We start from the raw sequence: 26,877 nt of genomic DNA, 5'->3' as shown, positions 1-26,877 counted from the left end.
TTCCCTCCTACACTATTGGCATTCAGATCATGAAGTCTATTAAATCTTGAGGCTAAGAGAAAGGAAGCTGAAATGAGCACTGGAAATACACTGTCAGGAAAGAAATCTTTCAGAGAAGAACAGCTCAAGTCAGTGCAGAAATAACCAAACCACTAGAGAGACAGTTTGGACCAGACACAAAGGGTCACATTTTTAAAGCTTTTACATGGCTGAATTGAGCTTTTGTGCCCAAAGTAGCAGATGAAAGTAGAAACTGTGTCCACTAATCATTTTCAAAGTAGGAAAAACAATGTAAATGGGCAAAAATCATTTGGGTCGCCAAAGTCTGCCAGAGGCATATCAACAAATGTTTGAAGAAGGAATTAATGATGGAAATTTCATGTGCCCAGAAGGTGATCTGAAATGATTCTTGTGAATGTGGTAAGAATCTGAAACTACAGCAGTCTGTACTGAGCTGGAAAATCTAGAATCTCTAGCAATATCTGTATTGTTCTTAGCACTGTCATGTTTCAAAGCACCAAGATTAGCTTCAGTGAAGATTGTTGAAGAGTGCAGTTAGACATAACTGAAAAGTGAGGCAATTGCATGCATAAGGGTGGGAGCTTAGAGAGTCCTGACAGAAGCAGAGGAAGGCAGAAGGCAGGCAGGCTCCTCAGGGATGCCTAGGCTGCAGGAGGAAGCACTACAACTTCTCTTTCCTGGATAAATTGTGCAAGAACCACATCAGCACCAAGGCTTTCTTGCTCTTAGGGCTGTCTAAGATTACAGAAGACTAAGAAGACTAAGTTCAAAGATCTCACAGGTCCTCTGTGTTCTTATATTAGCAATCTTCTTAAGCTTTCTGCACTTTCTGTTTATATATAAGCACTTCAGGCAGGTATTTTTGTGATCCACTGTTACAACGAGGTACATAAACAGGTCAGTTTTCAGTAGGGAATAGATTCAAAGGCACAAAGGGTCACTGGCACCTACCAGTCCCTGAAAAACAAGGTATGCCTTGGAAAGATGTAAACTTGGAATCAGAATATTCTGTTTCCTTGGCCAAACCTGACTAGCACTGTCCGCCTTGGGGACTTTGATGTCACCATGCTGACCTCTGGCACATACATTGCTCCAGTTGCCTACTCCATCTAATTCTCTATTTCTGGGCCAATTTCTGGAGTCTGGGTTTATGCAAGCAGCAGTTGACAGGTGGCTTAGACTCAGTGTTAATTATTTTCTAGTATTAGTCTCAGATTAACAATGAGGATGTGAGATTGCGACCAAGTTTACCATGCAATTTAAAATTGATCTCAGGCCATATTCACTTCCATGAATACTTCCATTTTAAGGAGAGAAATGCTTACCTGTTCTGGCAAATATCCCCTTTTTAACACAGTCCAGGTCCTCTTGGCAGAGCTCACTGCCTAGCTGGCAAGCAGCCCCAGATTCACACTGAATTTCACAAAGGAGAAAAATGCCAACTTTTCATCAGCAGCAGGAAAGCTGCAGAGTATGAGCTTTCCACTTAAATTACCATCCCCTCCTAAATGCCAGCTCAACAGATTGCAAGAAAGAAGCACATACTTCACACTCTGCAAGAAAATTGTCCAGTATAAGTTTTCAAGCATGCTTGGGAGCCAACCAATCACAATGTTTTGTCAAATTCTGCTTCAGACTGAAATTTAAGCCAGAAGAATATTTACTAGAAGATGTTAAATTTAGTCACTTAGAAATGTTTTTGCACTTAGGGCCAAATTCAGCCTTGGCCACCACAGTCAATGAGAGCAGACATGCATCCTCTGTGTGCCTTTGTTGCAGGGTCCCACTGGGCAGAGCACACTGTGGACTGCACTTCTCTGTTTCCTCTACGCAAAGAAGAGCATGACCCCATCTGTGACTAATTATCACTTGTTATAGACCGCAAACTGCTGTACCACGAAGAGCTAAGAGACACTGCCCAAACCTGTACACAGGTCGGAGGGACTATGATGTTAGACTGCCTTCTACATCCCATCGAAATATCCCACCTGGCTGCTTGAAAATGAAAGGGATGAAGGAAGAACTAAATCCTTCGTTTTTGACTCAAAGAGTTTTGTGCTTGAGGGGATACTTCCTCATTCTCTCTGGCTGCAGAAGAACCCCCAAATGAATGCCGTTATGTTGGAAATAAGCTGCAGGATTTAGGATACTGAACTCAAGGAGAGCTTATCCCTAAGGGCTTTTTAAATCCAGGTAGTGCCTCTTCAAAAGTAACGTGGAGGAAAGAAACCAGAACCTATCCTTGCATGTATAAAGCAGCCTTACTCACTATCACCTGGCACTGAAAAGCATAGCACTGAAGCGAGGATGGACAAAATAGTGCGGAATTTCCTTTCTCCATGACAAAGATTTTGGGGAAAAATCTCAATATTCAGCCCAATTTTCACACATTTCTTGGAATAACATACAAATCTTAATATTTAATGATTTTTCTTAATTGAGGTAATATATATCTATATATGCTTTAAAAAGAAGTATTTGAAACTATACAACCAATCTGTGAAAAACTGTAGACTCATTTAAAGAGTATCACAATAAATGAGAAAATTGAATTTTAAGCGCAAGAGTATATAATCATCTTAGAAATGCTTAGGTTTAAAAGAAGTGACTCTTTTCTAATTATCTGAATTCATAATTTCCTTTGTTTTGACAGATGCTCTTTTAATGGACAAATTCTCAAATCATGTCAAGAAAATTGAGGAATATTTTAAAGTAACTGGTGCTTGCCCTGCCTTTTTACCTGCCAGAAGGATTTCCATGTTTTCATTTTGGATTTCAAGGGAATCCAGCTGCTTAATCTCTTCTCACCTCTTAGGAAGTTTTCCTTCCAAGGAGATAACCTACATGCTCCTCATTAGCTCTGCAAATGGTCAAATGGATTTTTCTCAAAGAGACATGGAAATTTTCTGCTTCTACACAGATGTATGGACAAAAAATCCTGAGGTAGTGAAATCTTTTTTTAAAAATAATTTTATCTGTAAACTTTCTCATTAATAATTTTATCTTTATGAAATTTATCCTTGTCCTTACAATTTCCTTTTTAGTTTTCTCATCATTTAAGGAGAACCAAACCCAACCAAACCAGACTGAGCCATTTTAGATACTATAGCGTGATCTCCAGTTGCTATTCAGAAAGGGTGTGGATCACTTCTAAGTTCTGTGTTAGAGCTGCCAGTCCTGGGCCGATGTCCTGGATAACCTAAGGTATCTAAAAAAGGCACTAGGCACCTCTGTTTAGGGAACCGTGTCTTAGAAAGAAACAATTAAAAATAGAAATACCTGCAATCAGAGAAAACCAGCACTTATAATCCCATTTGTGTTTCTGTCAAAATTTGAAATTACTGTTCAAAAGTACTTCTGCAGAGAAATTCAGAAGTATTGACCGCACGTAGATGGGGCTGATAGATCATTTAAATTCTGAGGTCTTCCAAGAAAAAGAGACCTTTTTAGTAGTTTTTTGGTTAGTCTTCAAAATCAGCAACTGTATGCAGGAATTTCCTGTGCCATGCTCAAATTATTTAAAGAAGATGAACTTGATAGTGTATTCTTTTCCTCGTGGCTCCACTTGCATTTGCTAAGAGAAGAGTAAAAAGTTATCTTGCTAAACAGATCACAGTGCTACAGGCCACATATGACTAAGAGAAAAACATATCTATTTTGGATGTCAACCCATTTTCCTTCTTGGCGTTCAGAGACAAATAAGAAAAGAAAGAATTTTTTGCTTGTAAGTTTGATGTTACCTCTACATATCAAACCAGCTCTCCATGAAAGTTGGAAGTTGTGGCTAGTTTTACAATTACACTTTTTAAGAAATGTTATTCTGCTGGTAATAGAACATATGAAGCAGTGAGTTTCTGTATTGACAAGTCCTGGCCAAAAACAACAAAAGGAAAGAAAAAGTTTTCAAAAAACCCTGCAAAATGTTTATGAATTCTAATCCTCAGCACATGAATAAATACATCTGACAAACTGCAGAGTACCTTACAAAGGCCTTTCCCAACCCTTCTAATTTGAGTTCAATTACATGTGTAGTGTTTAGAAACTGAAGTTCTTCTTGCCAACGTTTTTAAACTAGGGTTGCACTACATAGCATTATTTGTAAAAGTGAAGGGCAGATAATAAGTTATAATTATCCTATTAATCACCTGTGAAGAATTGCATTCAGGGAAGAATACATCCTCAAATTACAATAATTGGTTGTTTTAAGAAAAACATTTTTTTTCTGTCCTTGGCAGGAACATGCTTGGTGTTTGCTCTGCAAGTTCAGGAATATTATGCTGAAATCAAGCAATGTATATACTGTGGGCCCTGTGGGGTAGATTGCCATAAATCTACAGATGTCAACGGACGTGCTGATTTCTAACTGTTAACTAGGTATCAGACTTCCTCATTAGTGTCTGCTCCTCGGCAACACCTTTACTCATTCTTTTAAGCAAACATCAGTTTCTTATGCTAGTGCTGGTGACAACACCCCCTCTGGAGTATTTTTATCTTCTTAGCAGCCACAGCATATTTACTCTTTGAAATTCTGCTATACCAGACCATTTAACGCGTGTCCCTGAAGACAAAGCTGTGAGAAAGAGCACATGAGAATAAAGCTTATTGTATGAGATGTTTCAAGTTTTTAATGATCGTGTTCTTTTACAAATGAATTAAAAATGGCCATGTGGTTACGTTTGTCTTCATTCTCAGTTATTGAATTCTTGCCTATCCTGAAATTTGCTTTGCTCTGTTTTGCAAAGAGATAAACTCACAATTTATCTCATTTCCTGGTCTCTAGTTACTCTGAAATAAAATGGCAGAAAGTATCTGTTGCAGTACACTTATCCCATTCCTTTTTCTCACAATTGGTAGTTTTTCTCAGATAATGGCTAGTCAGTGACAGCAGAAATAGTAGTTGGGTGTGATATAGTGTTAAAACAAAACAAGGCAGTTTTCATAAATGGGTAGCACCACCAAATGGTCATAACTGGATAGAAGGACCCAGGCACCTACACAGAGGAAGACACATCATATCATCAGCATTTTACCATTTGCATTAGTCCCAAAAGGCTGCAAATTTCAGAGAAAGGGTGTAGAAGGGTTATGAAAAGCTACTGATGCTGTAAGATACTACCACAGGGAAGATGACGTCAGAGAATATCAATGAGAGTCCCCTGGAAGGCACTCTTCCTGCTGATCAGCAAGGCAATGCTGCATTCACTAAGACTGTCAAATGCCTCAAGCTAGGTTTTGTAATCCATATTTCAGCACCTAAATAAAAGGACCAACACTTAGCTGAGCATCTGTTTCAATAGTGCTCATCACCACAATGGAAAACTCTCCTTATGGGACTTGTCAAAGGTTACAATAGTTAAACCCAGTGAAAGCTTTTTTTTTTGGTTTGTTTTGTGGACATGTCTACTTTTTTACATTTCTGAGAGTATTTTTGAAAAAGCTATCACTTTATTTATTACATGTACAATATAAAAATAATAAGCATAAGAATATTTTTCTCAATGGAACATGAAGATAAAAAGCAAAGGTTAAAAACAACATTTAGAAAATTGTTATATCCAATATCTATCAGAAAACACAATACTTCACATATATTCACATTGGTATGAAGTCCTGGAGTGGAAGGGAACTGGCAGACTAGCTTGCAATTTGTCACTAATACATTTGATTGGAGAGATTATATAGCTATTTCCACTTGCCCTGGGGAAGAAGAAGTAACACACTGCACTTTTTAACAAGATCTTGCAAAACTCACTATTTATGGTAAAGGTTTTTGCTGTTTCATACATTATTTTGGCTATGCCTTCAGCAAGCTTATTTTCCTTCTCACCATATTTGTAGGAGAAAAGATATTTTTTAATGGACAACAAAAAAAATTTTGGCTAATGTAAATGCTTGTCTTGTGTTTGTGTACATAAATAACACATACTCATATTTACTTAGTCGGATAGTCCACTCTCAAAAGCTTTTAAATAATATATCGAGAGTTTGATAAATCTTGGACACTCCATTTTAATTACATACAGATCCACCTGAATCTTTGTTTATAACTTAAAAAATTTTTTTGAAGTCTTGGACACATTTTTATTAATGTTCTTCTGTTTCAAAAGCCTCTGAAATATGTTCTTTCACATGTCAGTTGTCAAAAAAAGTGTCAAAATGTTGCAAAAAATGTCTTTGCAATATCTGATTCCTAAGACTACCAGATACATTGCAAAAGCCATTTGTTTTTCCACGATAGTTGGCTGGAAGTTCTGATCCTCATAGATGATGTGCACACCCATGACTACCAATGATGTAAAATCTGGTATTCAGCACAATATCACCAAAAGCAATTCTGAGGTATTAAATATTACTCAGAACTGGAAAAAATTTAGGGAAACACTAAAGGATTTATACACTCATCTAATTTAGTGCTCATTTCCTAAGACATGTTCAAATTGCATGTTTTCCATACCAAATGACAAAAGGACTGATGCTATTGTTACTAAAAGAAAATCAAAGATAGGAGTTTCAGCAAACTTGGATCATTGTCTCCACCTACTATGATTTATGTTTTACCTCATTTCCTAAAAGGGCGTTTATACAGGCTTCAGATGCATCACAGATGGCAGTAAGGTCATGTCCTCCCTCCAGTGCCAGCACCACACGGCCATCCGCTAGCTTCAGCAATTGCTTGGTTAGGTGACCAAAACCTAGTATTCAAATACAGTAGTGCAAATAATTAAAGCAGAACAGATATTACTGGCATATTTCACATCTGCTGCATAAGAATGTAGAAAGCTCAAGGATATTGCACAGGGAGCATGGGATATATTTAGTCTAGTATCCTGTTTCTGACTATGGCCCACACCAGATGCTTTGGAGTTAGGTATATGGAATTTTGTATGAGGCAGATGTGAGATAATGTCCCTCATGCTGATCCCTAATAGCTGGAGATTAGTTGAAACATGAGGTTGTCTCCTTGCCACCATTAACCATTATCACCCCAGAGTCTCTTCCTATTTGCATGTCAGAGTAATATATACTGCTGTTATTTGGAGATATCTGAAATAACCCTGGTCACTTATGGCATCAATATGACAAATAATATTTGTAGTTAAGCTATGATACTATAATTAAAAGTAATTGGATATTTCAAATGAAATTTTTATTTACAAATTGCTTCTTCCTTTGTATTTGGGGTTTGAGTATAATGTACTGCCATGGAGTGAAAAATAGTGGAAACGTATGTTACCTCTTAGCTCCATTTTGAAGTGCTTTTAGAGGCAGCACTAACAATTTAATCACTTAGTTTGAGTCAAGGTTTTGGTATAAGTTGGAACTGTCCAGAACTTTGTAGATATCTCTACCAGTATTGCTCACTCCTTGACCACAGCCAAAAATTATAGTACTTCATTTTGTGTGGTGATCTATAACTACACAAACACTACCACAAAATTTTCACCTGTGATTCAAGTAAAATTAATTTATTTCGGTTTTAATGACAAGAAAAAATTGCAAGAAAAAGTATTAATTTGGAGACAAGATTTTGTAGAAGGGTTTTGTCAAAGTTTCCTTGGACAGCTATTCTTTTTGATTAATTTGCTTTAAGTGAGTACTGATAAGTAAAGCTTTGAAACAATTGGAGTTAAATACCCTTCACATCTTGTTCTTAAATTTTTTACTTGGTCTGCTCTAGTTGCTCTACTGATGATCACTAGTCATTCCAGTGCATTTCACAGTCTTAAACAAAGCTTTTAGAAGGTACCTGCTAAAGACTGGGAATCTATGAAAACAGGAAAATCAACATCTTTTTATTATGTTCCAGTAAACAATGTAATAAAAAATTTTAAACTACCAAAAATAGAAGCATATTTTCTAGAAGAATTTTCCAAGACACAGACTTAAGGCTTTATCTGGCAAACAAGCAATCACACAATTAGTTCCATTTACATCTTAGGACTTTGTTAAGCACTTGTCCAACTGTTTTTAGAATAGGGACTTCAATGGTTTAGCTGCTCAGACAAAAAAAAAAAAAGATCTATTTGCCACTTAATCTATGGATGATCACAGAACACTTGAGGTGAAATATTGTTTCCTTAAGCCACTCCACAATCTTCTACACCCTCTAGGAACTGCAGGTCTGATTCTAGCAAAGTAACTACACTGTGGTTCAAATTACACACAGGGTTAAAAAACAAATAAAATCTTAAACTCTCATTTAAGCTCAATCTTTCCTCATGAAAAAAAAAACAACCACCCAATCTTCTCTACTAAGGACCAAATTTAGACAGGATAATAAAAGCAAAGGAAGGAGTGGAATGAGGATAACCTTTGATCTTTAGCCAATTTCTACTTTCTTTTACCTACAGGATTTATTTCTGTCTGCATGTTACCCATGTGATCTTTGGATTCATAAGAAGAGAGTGCCAACAGCGTAAAGTGAGTCGTACATACAGCATTTAAAGGAAATGAAGAAGAATGAACAGGCGCAGACTCCCCACATCTACAACTCACCCTTTGGGTCTGTGAGAAATCCAACAGCACTTTCAAGACACCATTATCCTTCATGTTATTCAGCTTCTGTGAAGAAGGGAAAGCTCTACCATATTTCCCCTGCACATTTTGAAAATTTTGTACAACCGCAAATGTTGCTACTGACACATCGTAATTTTCTGAGGTATGTGTGGCAATAAATGTAAAGGCTCTCTCAATGCTTTTTTCTTCTTTTAGGCAACTATACATAATATAACTTGTAGACATTGTTACAATGTTAGTTTGTCTGCTTGGTTTCCTAATGACATTTCTAGTATCGATGTTATAATAATCATCCCTGGCTGAGTCAGGATCCATGCAATGAGCCATACAGAAAACATCTTTCCAAACAGAGATCATGGTAACAAGATAAAGTGTTGCCAAATCAAATCATAGTGATGGGGGCTTTTCGTCATTGTAATTACCCTGAGAAAGTAAAGGTGACTTGCTAGAAAGGGAGGAAATAACTTTAGCCAACAGTACCAACATCGCCTGTGACTGAATGTGTTATGGAAATTCTTAACAAAGAAACTTGGATCCTGTGTCACTGCAACAACCTAGGAAAGATTAGCTTCCTCAAAGAAATCCCCTGGAGTGCAGAAGTAACAAAATGGAAAGAAAGGAATCCCAGTCAAGTAATGGTTTTAAGATGGGCTGTAGTTCATGCCAAATAATTAAGAAAAACAAGAAGAAAATAGTAACAAGCACCATGAAAAGAACCAGTCATCTCCCCTGATATAAGGAGATCAAGCACATATTTGACACCCCACTGACCAACTCTAAGGTGAGAAAGGAGTCAGACAAGTATTTTGAATTCTGAATCTTCCAACTCATATGAATTTCTAGAATTTAGCAGCAGTTCTTGGCCCTTCTACTGGGCCTGCTGACAAAGGTGCCAGCAGTGATGCTGGCTTTAAAAGATGTTTTTGGTTTGGATATACTGTATTCTAAAACAGTATGCTTTCGGAGTAGTGCATAACAGTTAGAGATTAGCAGCATTTTATAAAGACAGAAAAAGTTCAGTTATAAAATGGAAAGTTATGTTAAAACATCAGTGCTTGATTTTCAGTCCAGTCTTGAATAGGCATTGCTCCTTTGACATTGCAGGTGCCTTCGGGACATTTAGAGTTTGACTTAATGACAGGCATATTAATCAGGACTTGAAATGGCCCTGGCAGTACCCACAATTATTTGTGTCCACAAACATGAGTAAAAATGTCACATATTAATAACAACAACAGCAAAACCAAAAAAGAAATAGTATTTAAAAATCCAATAATTTCAGTTAATAAGTGAGAAAAGATTATACATATGGGGAATTTCTCAAATCTTCTTGATTTTCTCAGTGAATTTGTACTTCAGAGAAGTAGCAAAACTTTTAAAAACTAGGCTTATGCAGTGTGCCAGGAAATTGTGAGCATGGTTTTGTGCCAACTATTTTTTTCATAATTTCTGTATTTTAAATGTAGAAAGTACCTGTTTCCTTCACAGATCCAATATTTAGACATCCAGGGTAGAATTTGCAAAAGCATTTAATATTCATTTGTTATGATCCTAGTAAAGACAATGATAAACCCTTGATTTACACAAGAAACAACATTAAAACACTACTAAGTAGTTCTGAAAATCCTACTCACCAAATTGATTTACATTTTCCTGACAAAAACCTGTGGGTGCACAATTGTACATCTAAGCAAAAAAGACTTGATTCGAACAGAAAACATTGTAAACCGTGTTATGTGCTGGAGAAATGTGCAGTGTATAAGCTGTTATCTGCTGACCTTTGAAGTAAAAATATAAACTTTTAAAACAAAGACATAACATGTACTCTTTAATTATACCCTTTCCCCTCCTCCAGTGTTATTAGTGGAGGAGATACAATATTCAGCCTTATGTAAGAAAATATTCTATTGTGGGAAGGCAGAAAGAAAGAAAATGAATACTGTATTATACTAATGAGCAAGCTGCCAGGCTGTTATTGAAGCATACAGTGTGCTGATAACTTGAATTACCGTCTAAGCAAGTAATTCAGCTTTTAGTGGACCAATCTCCCAATATAACACTAAGAGCCCTGTTGGTTTTTTTCTTTACTTTTGTAACAGACAAGCTCCCCATGTGTTCCTTCTAGTTCTGCCAAACAGCAAGGAATGACATAGATGAAGCTTCTTTCTCATTTGACCAAAGCTGCTGGAGCAACTATACTCTACGTGCACTTACTGAAACCCAAGAAAACGTTGAGCCCTATAAAAAGAGAACCTGGGGTTATTTCAGTCTTCTATTTTTGTTTTTGAGGTGTCCTTACTCTGACAACCTGAAATGGAAAGCGGCACCCAGAGAGCACGTAAAAGACTTCTGAACCAGGCCAGTTCTCTTCCAATGGAATCACCACACAGTTATGTTGTGTATTACGGCTAGACGAAGCAAAGATAACAAGTCAGAGTTTGTATGTACAGCTTCCCATTTTGAGAAAGAAACATTTGAGAATGAAGACAACTTGTGAATGTTATTCTTTTCACATCCTTTCCCCATCAGACAGGGAAAGGAACCATATGGACAGGGTACACTCCCAGCCAGCACCATAGCACTCCTTGTTTGCATAAAAAATCATAAATGTAACTTCAATTTGCTTGCCAGCAAATGTGCAAACGCCCAGTTAGTGGGGACCAAACTTGCCTCAGCAGAAGACAGACCCCTTTCCTCTCCCCCACTGTGCATAAGGAGAGCAGATGTCTCCTTCATAGTCACTTTTTGGGTGACAGCAGGCTGAGGAGAGCAGAGCCGTGGCGCTGGCCCTTGCTCAGGGGAGGCTGCTGGTGGAGGAACAAGGACACGTCAACAGCCGAAAGGCTGGCAAAGCTTTGGAGTTATGGAGAAAGCCTCAGCTTTCTCAGCCTCAGCAGTTGGGCCCCAACAGCTCTTTCGGCTTTGGTGTCTTAAAAGCTACAATCCGGCCCTAAATTACAGGCAGAGCTCTGGTGAGCTCCTCTGGCTACTTGGAGCAGCCTGGAGAGGAATACACGCAAAACACAAAAACTCCACAGTCTCTGTCCTGGACCTCCAAGCATGTATTTAACTATTATTTACCATTTAATCATTTCATTACTCTGTAATTTACTTGAGAATGTGTTTTCCTCTCATTAAAACTGTTGCAATGATCATTGCCAAAAGTCTATCCACCAGTGTTCTGCACTCCTTCCCTGTGGCTCCTTCGTGACTATTTGATTAATTTTCATTGATATTCTTCCAACAATAGCATCTAAAATTAACTGGGTCAGTTTTTACATAACTTCCTGAGTCATCAGGCTACGTGTCCTAAATAAATATGTCCATACAGGAGTCAAATGATAATTTACCCTTCCAGCACTGGCAGGAGCTAGAACATTTTGCAAAGCTTGTGTTCTATGATAAGAAAACAGATTTTCCTCTCAGGTCTTAATTCAGGACCTTTTATTCAATCAAAACTTCTTTTGGATTAAGTCAGAGGTTTGACTCAGTTGGCAGGATGCGGCCCTGAATGAGGGGGAAAGGGAGATTTTAATGCCAAATACATTCTTTTGAAAAAACATTTTCCAAATGGCCAAAATTATGAATGCTAGTGTTGAGGTACCTGAATTTAAATGGTAGAGATCTGGCCTCCAGGCATTAGCTGCTGATTTCTTGCTTTTAATGCTGGAGAAGGAAGCTCAGAAACACTTCAAATTACATGTCTCAAGCAGGGATTTAATTTAGATTAAATTAGACAGTAATTGTGTGTTAAATAAATACCAATGGTCTCAGAAACACATTTTTTATGGATTAACAATTTATGTAATAGATGTTTTCATTGCATGAGTGTTAGTTCTACAGTAATATGTTTTTCATATTTAGCTGCTCTTTAGCTGCTACACTGAACATAACTTATTCAATCTCTATATAGGTACATACTCAAGGATACATCTTCAAAACCAAAAAACGCAAACCTGTCTCACTCCAGGAAAAAGCCACCTAGACAATGTTCAGTAGGATGGTCTGGGCATCTTCAGCTCTCTTGAGATACGTATGTATCCAAGCGGGTCATATAGTCCATTGCATTTTCTTAGTCCTCCAGGAAGGAGGAACTTGGACACCTCCACCACACAATGGCAGCACTGACCACCTGACAAAACATTCCTCAGAGAAAACAAATGGAGGAAGAGGACTCCTCCAAACTCTTCTCCCAATGAATTAATACTAAAAAAAATGGAAGGGATTTCTTTTGTGCCCTGTATTATCAAGCAGTTGGGATTCTGCATCATCCAGGAAAGGTCATAGCGATGTACAAAATAATGATGAGGTTTTTAGAGCTTTTATAATGCTGCCATGTGGATTCAGAGGGAAAATATTCAACCACAGATTTCAGCTGCCAGAGTCAAAGCAGGAGCCTTTGGGTATTCCCAAAACTGGCTGGATGTTTTTAGCCATGTTCTTACTAACTATTTGCTCTGTGCCTTCCTTTCTTCTCTTTTCCTCATGTTCTCTTCCTCTCTACCCCATCTCACACTGGCCCAAGTAATAATTTCTCCACTGTCCTGCCACTCTTCCCTCTTTTTTAATTTTGCTTCCTATTTAGCAAATCCTCTACTAAGTAAGCTGGCCAGGAAGCAAGATTATCCATCCCACAGAGTTCTTCAATATTTTTTTTTCAGGAACATGTAGCTGTTCTGCCTCAAAAAGCAGAAGCCAAGAGGGGAAATGTAGAACTGCAAACAGCAAGGTGGCATTTCAGAAACTCAGATTCATACACCTCTGAAAGAGGCTGTTCATCTGGGTGGTGAAGGTATTATCCATGGCATTTGGGGGGTTGGAGGACCTTTCCTTTTTCCTTTCCTTTTTCCTTTCTTTTCCTTTCCTTTTTCCTTTCCTTTTTCCTTTCCTTTTTCCTTTTTCCTTTCCTTTTTCCTTTTTCCCTTCCTTTCTCCCTTCCTTTCTCCTTTCCTTTCTCCTTTCCTTTCTCCTTCCCTTCCCTTCCCTTCCCTTCCCTTCCCTTCCCTTCCCTTCCCTTCCCTTCCCTTCCCTTCCCTTCCCTTTTCATTTATTTTTTATTTTTTATTTTTTATTTTTTATTTTTTATTTTTTATTTTTTATTTTTTAATTTTTTATTTTTTAATTTTTTAATTATTTTTTATTCCTTCCTTCCTTCCTTCCTTCCTTCCTTCCTTCCTTCCTTCCTTCCTTCCTTCCTTCCTTCCTTCCTTCCTTCCTTCCTTCCTTCCTTCCTTCCTTCCTTCCTTCCTCCCTTCCTCCCTTCCTCCCTTCCTCCCTTCCTCCCTTCCTCCCTTCCTCCCTTCCTCCCTTCCTTCCTTCCTCCCTCCCTTTCCTTTATTTTCTCTCCTGGAGATTAAAACTCCCTCTAAAGGGATTCTATGGGGATAGCCTAATCAGACTGATAATTATCTACTGAAAATTTGTCCCACGTATTGTGAAATCTGCCAAGCTGATAGTGCAAGCAGTGGTACTGTTATCATGGTAACTGCTTCCAAATCTGATCAAGTTGCCTGATTTAAACTGATATACAATATATGCATCTGATGTTACAAATTACAGGCAATTTTATCTCCAAATCTGAGTCCAGACTCAGTAAGGGGTTGGCTAGAAAACAAGACAACTGATAAAAAAAAATAATTCAAAGTATGAGAAATTTGTTTCTAATCCATGCTGGAATGAAAATCAGATACTACTATTGACTATCCAAATAAATCAGTAAGCTTGATTAAGTTTGGAGAAGTTTATTATAATGCTACTGCCTATAAAATCAACTTGACACATTTTTAAAATATGTGGGGCAAAGTTTCTGCTGTTATAAATGAGTATAGCTGAAATGTGGGCACTGAGTTATGACTGAAAACAATCTGATGGGAAGATCTAGTCTTATTTCTTTTTTTAACTGATGAAAAGCCAAGTCAGTTAATTTTGAATTGACCCAGGAGACCAACACAAAGGATCTGATTTAAAGCCCATCACTCAGAAGCTGAGAACTGACTGCTATTTTCTGAAGATGGTCTTCAAAATTCTGCCAAGAAAAGCAGCATGGACTAAATGATCTTTCCAACATATACAGTTTCTCAGAGTCTACAAATTAAGGTTCTTACTTTATTTGCAGTCATTTATTGACCCTGCAACATCAACATATCACATTAAATTAAGGGCTAGTTCCTTAGCCAGTGTTAATCAGCATATACCATTATCTAAAGACCTGGCCTCCAGATGTGAATCATTCATCATTCCAAGACTAGGGACATAGATATAATAAGCATATCAGGGATGGGTTCTTGAAGGTGGATAGACTTGCGGTAAATACTCTCTTTCCTGACCAATTTGGCATCATGTCTCCTGGTGAAGTCAGTATTAGTATCAGAGGTCTAGTGCCCCTCAGGATTTGGATCACGTTGTTTAATAAACATAATTTTACAATATCAGGAGGGAATAAGGCAATGCATTTCTAAGGGATTACTGTACATCTCAAGTAGTTACTCACTTTCCCTCTGGCCTTGTGCCCATTAACCCCACCTGACATATGCTATAATCACCCAGAAATGCACTGCCTGTCACCACTTATTGAAAAGGTAATGTGTAAAACTCACTAAAGGAAATGGTATTGAAACTAGGTTTGAGGTCTGACTCCTTACAGTCTTCTGATTAATTACAATTTCCAAGTAAAATACATTGAGCAACTTTCTATTATGCTGTTCTATTACAAAAATGTGTAAGAATTGAGGATGTGATTTCAACCCATACAACAGCCCCATTGTCCCTTTTCATGTTATTAAAGGGATACACAGACACCTTGAAATGGGGGGGGGGGGGGGCGGGAAACACCACAGAGTAAATGAAACTGTAGCTACCATTTGAATGACATAGGTGGCTCTATCCAGCTTTCTTCCCAAATGGAGAAGTCATGTCAGAACCTTGTCACTCATGTTATTACACAGCAGAATTTGCAAGGGCTTTAACCTGTTGGGAGCATGGGAAAAGGTGGTGGGGAATTGCATGGGCCTCAGGTGAAGGCAGGACTGACGCCACTTTGTTCTAATGCACAGGAGGTGGAAATATGAAGATATTTTTATTGGCTCTTCCCCAGAATGAAATATATGACCCATCCTCATCACAGATATGTAAAATTTTTAAAGAATGGGAGTAAAAATATTCTTTTTTTTTTTCATTTTGTAGACATCAGGGCCAGGTTCAGCTGCTGGATGGATGAGAGGGCTTAATGTACAATACAACTTGTGATTTGTAACAAGTTGATTGGAATAGGAGTGGCCTCTTTGTTTCCCCAGAAATTCTTCCCCCTGGAAACACATATGAGACTAAAATCTTTCTTAGAATACAGACTATCTCATCCCTGTGTTTCCAGTCTTCTGACACAGTTCTCAGAAACAGCTCTTCTGTGAGCTTCTGCAGCCAAGCGGCGACCCACTAATTACTGCTTTAAGAACTAGTGCTCCAGAAACTCTCATGGAATTCTTCACCTAGTAGTTTCCTACCTTTTGTTAGAGAAGCTTAAAATAATGAAATAAGCATGCAGGTGCATTGTGACAAGGCCTGGATGAAAAATGCCTTCAGGTGGCTGAGCAGTCATAGAGTATTACTTTCTGGAGTTTCTCAGAGTGAGGAGCAGAGTCACTCAGGAATGACATGATTCTGCAAGATCCATAGGTAAGCAAATGACCACTGTCTCTGCTGTTACCACAGCATGACAGCAGTATTAAGAGAAGCTAGCAGACCTAAAATAATTGGTCTTCATCGAACAATAGAAACTTCAAGACAAACAATGACATTTCTGTGCTACACTCAGACCTAAATTCAGCTGACTAGTGTCAAGGTAATTTGAGGACTCCAGATGTTGTTGCAGCTGCATTACCACAGTCATCTTAGTCATTCTCCTTAAAAGTGGGAAGTTCAGAACAGGGCAAAAATCATTCATTCAGTGTTAAGATACTGTTTCTTGACTAACATCACTAATTTCTTCTTCGAGGGAAAACAGTATATTGGCTTTTCTAAATGGAGACATTGAAAATCTACTACCAGAATAGCTACTGTTTCTCCCTCCAGAGTTTTAACAACTAGAAGTAAAATAACCTGCTGTCAGAGCTCACAGCTCCCTAGTGGCTCCGGCAACTTAGCAAACAACATATACCAAACTTCAACATCAGGATTGCATTTATTCTTCCTTCTGGCAAAGCTGAAGAGCTACAGCAGCTGAAAGCTTGGGCAAAAATTATCTGAACTTTGTAGCAAAGCCACTTAGAAACCCTTGAAAACAAAGGTGTTTGACTGTCTCACTACAGATAAATAGAGAAGTTCAAAAGGGAAAAATATTGAATTCAGAACAGCTCCATTCATCAGAGGGTATGGTTGTCATTCCAGCAGAGAAGGATGCACTTTTTAGTCATTCTCAGTTTTGGCCAAAGTGCTGATTTCATTTCATAAAAGAAATTTTTATGGACCAAAATTCTAGCATCTTCCCACTGTTTTTACCAGAATTTTACAGCTGGACACTATGTTAGAGGGAATTAATGAATTAATTAATATCAATTACACATGAAAGAGAAAGATAAAAGAAAAATAAAATGAGATGAGAGAATTGGGAAAAAGGTAAAAGTGCATGTTGGGTTAATAAAAGGGAGTGGTCTTAAATAAGATGAGAAAAAAATACATTTGTGACTAAAAAGCATGTAGGCGAAGTTACTGGATGACTGGGTGGATAAGCATGAACAAAAATGAATGTGAATATGAAACTAAACATTGTCAAGGAGTTAGATTTTCCTGTAACCCTCAGGAATGGTCAGAAATTAAAGAGAGCAGGGAAGACACGACCTTATTTCTGCAAAGGGAAGCAGAGCATTTCTGAATTCTTCTCCAGGGATATACTTTTGAATCCTTTATATACAGAGAAAGGTGAAGCAGTCCCACAGCTATACTGGCATGAAAATGATTCAGATTTTGTCTGCAATGAACTCTGAATTCCTCAGTGACAGGTTACTAACTCAAAAAAGGTCTAACCATAGGCAGCTTGCACTGAATTGAAAATACATTGTGTTTCAGGTGACAGGTTTGTATGTGTAGGCAAAGTGTTAGTGATAACCCTTAAAGCAAATAAAGTATTTAAAAAAGCAGGTACTTGACAATAAGCCTGTCTCCCTGGGAGCAATCACATCACTTGCCATTTATTCAGACATACTACCACACTGTCACAGAGACAGAATCTAAAGTAATCCCACAGCTGCAATGGCTTTATATCTCTGGAACTGTGAGCAAAATTTGGCCAAGTGCGTGCAAACATTTATCTTCTTTTAAGCATAGTAAAATAAGTTTAGAAATTGTGAATGAAATCCACATTAAACCTCAAATGTATATTTGGAGATCCACATTTTATCAACCAGAACAGAGATTTTACAGTGAATGCAGAGCAGTTTCCTGAACTCATCAGGACTCAAGGAGTCAATAGTAGTTGCTTCTTCTAAACTTTCAGCTAATTGTATATCTTACAAGACTATGCCTTAGAGTGTCATCACAAATAAACTCAAACTACCCTTCCAAATATATAAATCTTTTGTGGTAGTGGGAAGGGTAGCTTCTGTCTCCTTCCCAGGTGACGTGTGACTCCATTTCAAGCTGATAAGCCCTGGCCTATACCTAGCCCAACCTGGAACAACTTAAAGATGGCCTGGAAGGCTTTTTAACAAAGATCACAACAAAAAAAGCCTTTCATTTTCTTTTTCTTATACCCCCTGTGAACTCCAACAGTAAATCGACATATTTAATATAATATTTGCAAGGACTCAGTGCTCAGATCTGAGCAGAAAACACGCCTGAGGACAAGTGCTTGCAGGTAGGTAAAGAAAAAACTCATTTCCAAACTGAAGATTACTTTTGGTGGTGGTAGCTATCAATAAAACAGATTTCTTCAGTGCTAAAATCTATACAAATCAGAGTAAGCCCTGGATGTTGCCTATTCAAGAGGTGTGAAATCCAGCATGTGCAGCTGGCAGGGCTGATACAGGTGTGAGTGAGCAGATGTGTGGGCACAGGCAGAAGTGGATGGAAAAAGCCTCTTTTTTTCATCCTATGCTGTTTCAGTTGCCCAGGAAACAGGCAGGAACCGTCCTTGTGACCCTTTCAGACTAGATTGTTTTTACTTCTTGTACATGTTGCACTGGGTCTTCCTGTATCCTCACCGTGTCCGGAAATGCTCAAGAGAAATTTGTTTCAACATGACGATTATCTGTTCTATGGGACTACTATATAGTGCACACAATTTAATACTTGGATCAGAGATCTGCAATGTCTGCATTTCTTGCTGTGGCTTTTCATGGCCAGTTGCAATGCAGAAGTGACCTGCTGGTTGATGCTACAAATGGATAATTAGAAAAACCAAAACATTTTTATTTAATCTGAAATTAAGATTCAAGAAACAAGAAATCTAGAGCTCCATGGTGCCACTTTTGTATCAACCACTTTTAACAGCAGAGCTTGTTGTGTTTAAGCTTACTTTACATTTTAGAAAAGAGATAGCAGAAAAAACTGATATCTAGAAAAAAGGTAGAGGAACGTTTTTTGCCTCTATTATTTAGATTTAGGCAAAAACCTTGAAGCTAGCATTTATTGCTGGTTTATAGTTACAATCTGAACCTGGCCCTGTCTATACTGAGAAGAACAAAGGTCCAAAATAGTAGATGTTCACTTAATTAACAACTCTATCTTACAGCATATGCAAAAGGGGTCCATTGTGCAAGCAATCATAAATCTCACTCGGCCTAACTTCAGAGCAATTGACCTTACAACCCAAATAATGTTCCTTTGTGCACTGTTTTTATATGCAATTTCTAGATTTACTGTTTCAAAGAAAGAGTGTGTAAACGATTTCAGCTGAGCCTAAAATGAGCAACTCATTCATCCTACAGCTGGATGAAGGTTTGCACCAAAATGGAAAACTTATTCTGGAAAGAGTTTCTGTTGATGTTACTTTCAGTGGATCCAGATTAAATTTTTTTATTTATTTATTTTCACATGCTGCTGATATTTTAATTAGGAATGAAGTGAGGAGAAATGACAAGTTTTAGCAGTTCAATGGACAGCAGAGAATATAATAGGAAAAGGTTAATGACACTCTGCTTGCCCAAGAGTTTTCCCTTGTCAGGTATCAAAGGACTGCTGCAATTAAAAAATTCTGAGGAATTCTCCAAGAAAAAGGCAGAAGAGAAAACACCGGCAACCTAAATGTAATTTCTACTTGCTCCCAATCTAACTATCCAGCATCTTAAAGTCTTGATATTTCTTTTTTCTGTAAACAGAACGTCAGGCCACATTTTAATAAGTTCAATATGCAAAGCACAAATATAACTTCCAAACATGTGTTCTAGGTGACATCTATACAGAAACAGTGACAAACCCTTTCCTTGATTAAACATCGTAAAGCTTTTATTAGAAAATTTACCAAAAATGAAAATGTGTTATCTCTATCACTAGTGCACATTAAGAATCTCAAGGTAACTGCCTCCAGGATGAATCTTGGCAAACTCTGAAGTCCTGATGTGGGAGGGACAAGTTTAGCATTTAGTAAATATCCAAAAATCTGCAACTAACATTGAGAGATTCTTCAAATCTCTCTTAGGCTGACATGCTTTTTTGGTTAGACACTTCTGGAAAGCTCTGGTACTCTGAGTCAGCCTCTGGAGGCTTCACTGGCCATCTAAGGGATGTGGGCTTTCAATTCAGACACCAGGGTTGGGTGGTTAAAGTGGGGTCAGCCCCGAACATCTCAAACTCACTAGGTTATCCCTGTTCTTATATTATATGTAAGTATGGCCAATACTTTCTACATTACTAGAACCGATTGAAGTATTAATTACAAATAAATAATTCGGATAGTGTAATCCTGCTTCATGTTCATAATACTGTTTGTAAACATATGTTAGCATTTGCCAAAGTTCAGCTTAAAGGGTCCCCACACACTGCTTACTTTGACTTCCTAACCTTAATTATCCATTTCTTATTACTGCTCACAAAATGACATCCTATAGTATCTGCTCTTTTAATGTATAATTTAAACTTCATACACAACAGAATAGGGATTAATTAAGATAAAGTGATAACTAGTAAATAACCAGAAATGAAAAAGGACACAAACAGGAATGGGATGAATGAATTTTAAAAGCCAAAGACATATTTACCAAAAAGAACAACTTTTTAATTCCTATTTGCCTGGGCCACTTGCCCCTTTTGCAACCTGATAAAGCAAACGAGTCAATACAAATCAAGATGACTTAGTACAAGAAGAGCAAATGGCCATTGTAAAAGTAAATGCCAGAGGAAAGGGACACCACAAAGGCCCCAGTCCCACAATTTTTTTCGCAAGGACACTTAACTGGTGTACTCTGGCCAGACACCTTTGGAGTCAGACATGCCATTTCACTTAAGGAGAGAAAACAGCAATATCATGTCCAAAGACAGTAAAATAAAATGGAATAATAACTTGACCTGTTACAAAGTTCATATTTTGAAAAGAAAATAGTAGAAAACTTGCACAAACAATTTTTCATGAGAATCTGTCCATTCTTCAACCATATTTATATGATAAACCAGGAATGTTATTCTTTCCTTCATAGACATACTGCCTTGTTTTCATCAATTTACCCTGACTGTCAAGGATCTTTCCAGAAAACAGTGGATAAACTGAGAATTTATGCAGTTCATATTCACGATCAGACAAGTCACTGCAAAGTTTCATTTTCCCCCTTGCACGTCTGACAAAAGTACAAGACAGCCAAATACAGGTGTTCGGATATATTCAGACAACACTCTTTTTTCTTTCTTTTTAATATAATATTTTGTCATTTACTCTGGTGAAAACATTATGGTTGGTAAAGTAAGATCAAGCAATAATTCTAATTTTTTAAAGCCTTTAAAGCAATTTTTTGAGAAACATGGGGGTTTAGACAGCACATTTATTTAGTTTTAATTTTTGTGCTGTCATACATCAGCACTGAAGTCCTGATTTAGAACACATGCAGCTTGCCTTTGAAGTTTTGGCTGTTTTTTAACAATGGCAAAAAAAAGATATAAAGAAATTAAACAGCACTAAAAAAATCATAAAACAGGGCTTTTGTGCTCTTGATTTATATATTGTTTTTTATGTTTGTTTAAAAAAAAAAAGCTTTATTCTCAATAATCTTTCATGGGAAGATTTGCTCTGATGTACCTTTATTCATCTCAGACTTCTCTTCTGTGTTGACCTTTCTTTTCTCCTTCCTATCCCCGCAAGTCTCTGAACAGTGCTTTCTAATATTTTTCCCATTCAGTAGCAAAATTAGTTTATTGGAATTCTTCTGAAAATTGAAAGAGTAGAAAATGTGCAGTGATATGCTAAACTGATATTTTTGGATGAAAGCAATAAATATTCCAAGTAAACAGGACCCCCATGTGAAATGTCTTTTTTCTTCTAGTGTTTGCTGGGCGTCCCTTTTGGGTTGTGGATGTGCAGTGGTATACATGGTCCTTTTGGTCAAGCCACACGACAGTGGCATTTTCCAAGGAAGTGCATGAAAGCTGATAGTTGCTGTTGTCCATTTTTGTCCAATGTGTTGTTATGAATATGAGCCAATGCCATATTTATTTGTTCTGGGGCCAGCTTTTTCCTGTTATTCTCTCTCACTTTCAGCTCAAGGACTAAACTGTTGAAACAACAACAAAAACACAACTGGTTTTATAGTTTTTCTCTTCCTCAGGGTCTTCCATTCACTGGAAAATTTTAGTGTATACTAGTGTCTTCTAAAGGTACCAACACCACATGCTACTAAGACTAGTTTTAACTGCAGTCTACCTTCAGAACATATTGAAAGTAATTTCTAGATAGACGAGGTCCTGAAGTGTCCAGATGTTTGAAGAAGAACATTAAAAAAATATCATTCTTAATTGTCAGCCCAAATATATATGGATACAGTACCAGTCTGTATGTGTAGAAAGATATGTGCAGGGCATTTGTGATAGCTGAAGGAGTTGGAGAAGCAGGGGCTGACAAGGGAACCGGACTTTGTGCATTGCAGGAAGGTTAAAAGCTGCATATCAGGACTTTAATGAGGACCTCCTCACTTACTGTATCTCTTCCGTTACCTTCACCATCTCATATCCATATGCTTCATCTCTGCGCCTCTTCTAAAATATTGTTTACTCTTAACAGTGGAATAATGACAGCTGCATCTGAGGAGAAAGTTCTTTTTGTATTCCAGCTCACTCATGGGTTAGTGCAAAATAACAGACCCAATAGAATCTCCTATCACCAACAGTGACACATGGATTTATGTCAAAGTAGTTTTTCCCCATGAAGCGTAGTGATAAGCTTATTGGAAAAACACCTCTGAGTTCCACAATACCTCTCTTAAAATCCACCTGAAGAACTTGTGTAAAATTTTCACTGCACATAGAAGGCTCTGCAGTTTATTCTATTTTTATGGAATATAGCTATCAATTTTAACAACTCAGTCTGTGTTAACAGAAAACTTGCTTATGATTTCATTTAATTTCATATTTAATCCATGACCTTTCTACATCTTGAAGAAAACACTGCCGGAATGGAAAAAAATCCTTTGATTTTAACATTCACCAGGATTCTCCTCCCCTACCTTCGGCCAAGGAAGGGTTAGCTGTCTTGCCTCTGGTACTCCTTCATGCTAGTTGCTACTCACTGGGAAGAGAGGAATCTCCCCAGGAAGATTTGTTGCACCAATTTGCAGAAAGAATGAAGGTCTCTTTGGAATTAAACATCTCTTTATATTACCTGTTATGGACAAATCTGGACTTATTAGATGTATAATGTTTACAAAGTCAAACTTAGAGAGGGAAAGTTCATCTACAGCTCTGAAAGACTATTTACATCAAGGCAGGTAAAAATTGTTTTCATCTACCAAGGTCATGCTTTGGCATTGTGAACACAGTATGCCCAGTGAGAAGCTTCTCAGGTAAATATGAAATTACAGATGAACACAATTAGATTAAGTAGACTATGCCTCTGTTAATATCTTAATAAAAATTACTTTTGCTAGAGATTTTGTAGGTTACAGAGCCCTGCTTTCAAATTCTTTTTTTTAAATATAAGCAATTATATTAGTAATATACTCATACAATATTAGTATATTAATTAAATATTTATTGGGAAATAATTTATAAAAATATTTTCTACATAATAATACTATATATTTATAATAATCACTCAAATAAGCTAGCAGGGGTATTTTTATAAAGAAATAATGGAAATTACATAGAAATTATGGTTGTAATATGGAAGAAGTCATATTAGCATGTCATACTAATAATTTTTTTAGTTTTAAAGCCTATTCATCGATTCAATATGTCTAGATTAATAAACTTTGAAAATAGTTATATGCAGACAGAGGGTTTCTATTCCAAATTTATTCCATTCCTCCTAGTAATAATTCCTTGACTACACTTCTTCTGACTCAGAAAATGTGTTATCCTATCAACCCACTTTGCACCTTGCCTTGTCTATGCCATGCATCATCAGCTTTTTTAAGCTCCACTTGGTACTTAGCTCAATCTCCCCTAACATATTTTTATTCCACTATCCTTTTCCTTTGAATATACTGCCACTTCTCTGCTAATAACATGATAAAAACTTGGTAAGCAGTATGCTTTTAGATATCCCAGAAAAAACTGAATTTGGCTATTTGTCCAGGTGTTTTAGAAGTTAAGCCACCTGGTCAAAAGAATGGCTCCAGCTTGGACGTCTGATGTCCAGGCTTGCCATCCTCACACCTGGGATTTTCCAGGCTGAAACACAGGAAAATGTCCACCTCCATCATGTGTTAATTTGCTGTTCTCAAGCCCAGTTGATATATCTCTAAAGAGTGCCACCATAAATATCTATATCACTTCAAAAAGGAGACATTTGAAAGAGGGGAATGATTCCTTACTTTAGAGAGATAAATTGAAGTAAATGAAAATCAAATCTCTAAGGACATGCTCCAAGAGTGAAATCTGTCCAGACCAGTCTCCCAAAGATAGTAAGAAACTAATACAGAAGGTACAGTTCTGTAACTGTCCTGGTTTCAGCTGGGATAGAGTTAAATTTCTTCACAGTAGCTAGCATGGGGCTGTGTTTTGGATTTGTGCTGGAAAGAGTGGTGATAATGCGGAGATGTTTTAGTTGTTGCTAGGTAGTGCTTACACTGGTCAAGGACTTTTTCAGCTCCCCGTGCTTTGCCGGGTGCACAAGAAACTGGGAGGGGGCACAGCCAGGACAGCTGACCCAAACTGACCAAAGGGATATCCCACACCATATGACATCATGCTTAGCATATAAAGCTGGGGGAAGAAGAAGGAAGGTGGGGACATTTGGAGCGATGGCGTTTGTCTTCCCAAGTAACCGTTACGCGTGATGGAGCCCTGCTTTCCTGGGGATGGCTGAACACCTGCCTGCCCATTGGGAGGAGCAAATTAATTCTTTGTTTTGCTTTGCTTGTACGTGCAGCTTTTGCTTTACCTCATAAACTGTCTTTATCTCAATCCATGAGTTGCCTCACTTTTACTCTTCCGATTCTCTCCCCATCCCACCATGGGGGAGCGAGTGGCTGCGTGGGGCTCGGTTGCTGACTGGGGCTAAACCGCGACTGTAACACAGTGATACAATTGCAGTAAAATAGACTAGAGACTATTCCTGTAACAGTGAGAGGACTTTACTCTGACCTTTTCTGATTGTATGCTTATTTTTTATGCTCTTGTGAAGCAGAGTCTACTAAATGTGCATCAGTTTTCTTAAAAGTTAAGGAAACATTCAGAGCAAACAAATATATTTCCCAGATGCACTGTCTTTCACTAGAGTTTTAGTAAAATAAAAAATAAAACCAAGTACTGAATAAGGACTGTTGTATCCAATGGACTAAATTAGATAGTTGAGTCATGATGGCAAGAAGGATGGGCAGATTTTGAAGAAAAAAGTGGGTTATTCAAGACATAATATTTGACATCTGGTTTATGATACTCTAATTGTCAGTAGTCAGCCAAAGCCAAAAGGCTGCTGGTGTCTTTCAGAAGAAATATACCTAGAACAGTGTTGAATATTTACTCAATCAAATCTATCCTCTCAGTTTCTGCTTGAAGTATATGTCCTACATTGGAACAGAAGATATTTTCCACTTTCTCTTTTAAAAATACTGGGTTTAGGTGTGACAAGTTCTGATGGTCAGGGTAAACCATGCTAGAGTTGGCTGTCTGAGTAAATTGGTTATGCTATAGGTACCCTTGTTATGTTATAAGATGGCCAGTTCCATTACAATCAATTACAAAATTTTCTTCACATGCGATGAAACATAACAAAAATTCAGACTGATCATTTATAAGTCATTTAAAAAATTTTATGCAAAAAATGAAAATTAGCAATATCTTTCTTACTTTTCCTTTCTTTTTTAACCATGAAATGCAGATTGCAATAAGGAAACTTTTATTTCATCTGAATGGTTCCTATTTTATGTTCTAAATTTTTTTCCTTTCCATTTTCCTTTCCTTTCCTTTCCTTTCCTTTCCTTTCCTTTCCTTTCCTTTCCTTTCCTTTCCTTTCCTTTCCTTTCCTTTCCTTTCCTTTCCTTTCCTTTCCTTTCCTTTCCTTTCCTTTCCTTTCCTTTCCTTTCCTTTCCTTTCCTTTCCTTTCCTTTCCTTTCCTTTCCTTTCCTTTCCTTTCCTTTCCTTTCCTTTCCTTTCCTTTCCTTTCCTTTCCTTTCCTTTCCTTTCTTTCACTTCCCTTCATTTCCCTTCACTTCATTTTAATTTTCTTTTCTCTTTTCCATTGTCCATTTCTGGTTTCCAGTTTCCAATTTCCAGTTTCCCTTCTCCCTTCTCCCTTTCCTTTTCTTTCTCCTTTTCTCTCCATTTCCCAGTTTTACTCTGTCTGTGATAAAGTACTAAATTTGATCAAGCAGATTTAGTTTCCCATTCTTTTCTGAAAGCACTAGGTAAAAACTTATCTTCATTAAGTGCCGCTGGGAGTCCAGCACCACATAACTAATCAGAGAATTCAGTAGCTTCATGTCCATGTGATGCCTCAAGTTCAAAGGGGACAAAGACATCCTGTTTGGTGTTTTGTTTCACACAAGCTATTAAAACTGCACAGACTCCCTTAAGTGTTTTTTTGAAGTAATCTTCTTTATTCCCTATCAGTAACGTAAACCATTATAAAACCCAATGCCAATTTAGATAATTTTCAGATTTGTAACGTGATTTGTTAAAAAACCTGGTGATTTTCAGTGAAGTGGAAGGACTGAAACTCCTGGTGGATGCAAACATTTCAGATCTACTACTTTTTTCCACGTCCTT

At 37.5% G+C, this 26,877-nt stretch overlaps 1 protein-coding gene across 1 annotated transcript in view; it reads right to left on the bottom strand.

The window, feature by feature from the left end:
- Positions 1–26,877, bottom strand: part of HDAC9 (histone deacetylase 9) — a 486,360-nt gene that overhangs the window by 24,155 nt on the left and 435,328 nt on the right. Inside the window, exon 24 of the mRNA XM_075082978.1 lies at positions 6,580–6,713. Coding sequence (XP_074939079.1) covers positions 6,580–6,713 — 134 coding nt within the window. The remainder of the gene's footprint in view (positions 1–6,579; positions 6,714–26,877) is intronic.

The sequence above is a fragment of the Phalacrocorax aristotelis genome, chromosome 2 (genome assembly GCF_949628215.1).
Source record: "Phalacrocorax aristotelis chromosome 2, bGulAri2.1, whole genome shotgun sequence".
NCBI lineage: Eukaryota > Metazoa > Chordata > Aves > Suliformes > Phalacrocoracidae > Phalacrocorax > Phalacrocorax aristotelis.
Note: the sequence above shows the minus strand (reverse complement) of the source record. Positions and strands in the feature narration are given on the sequence as shown.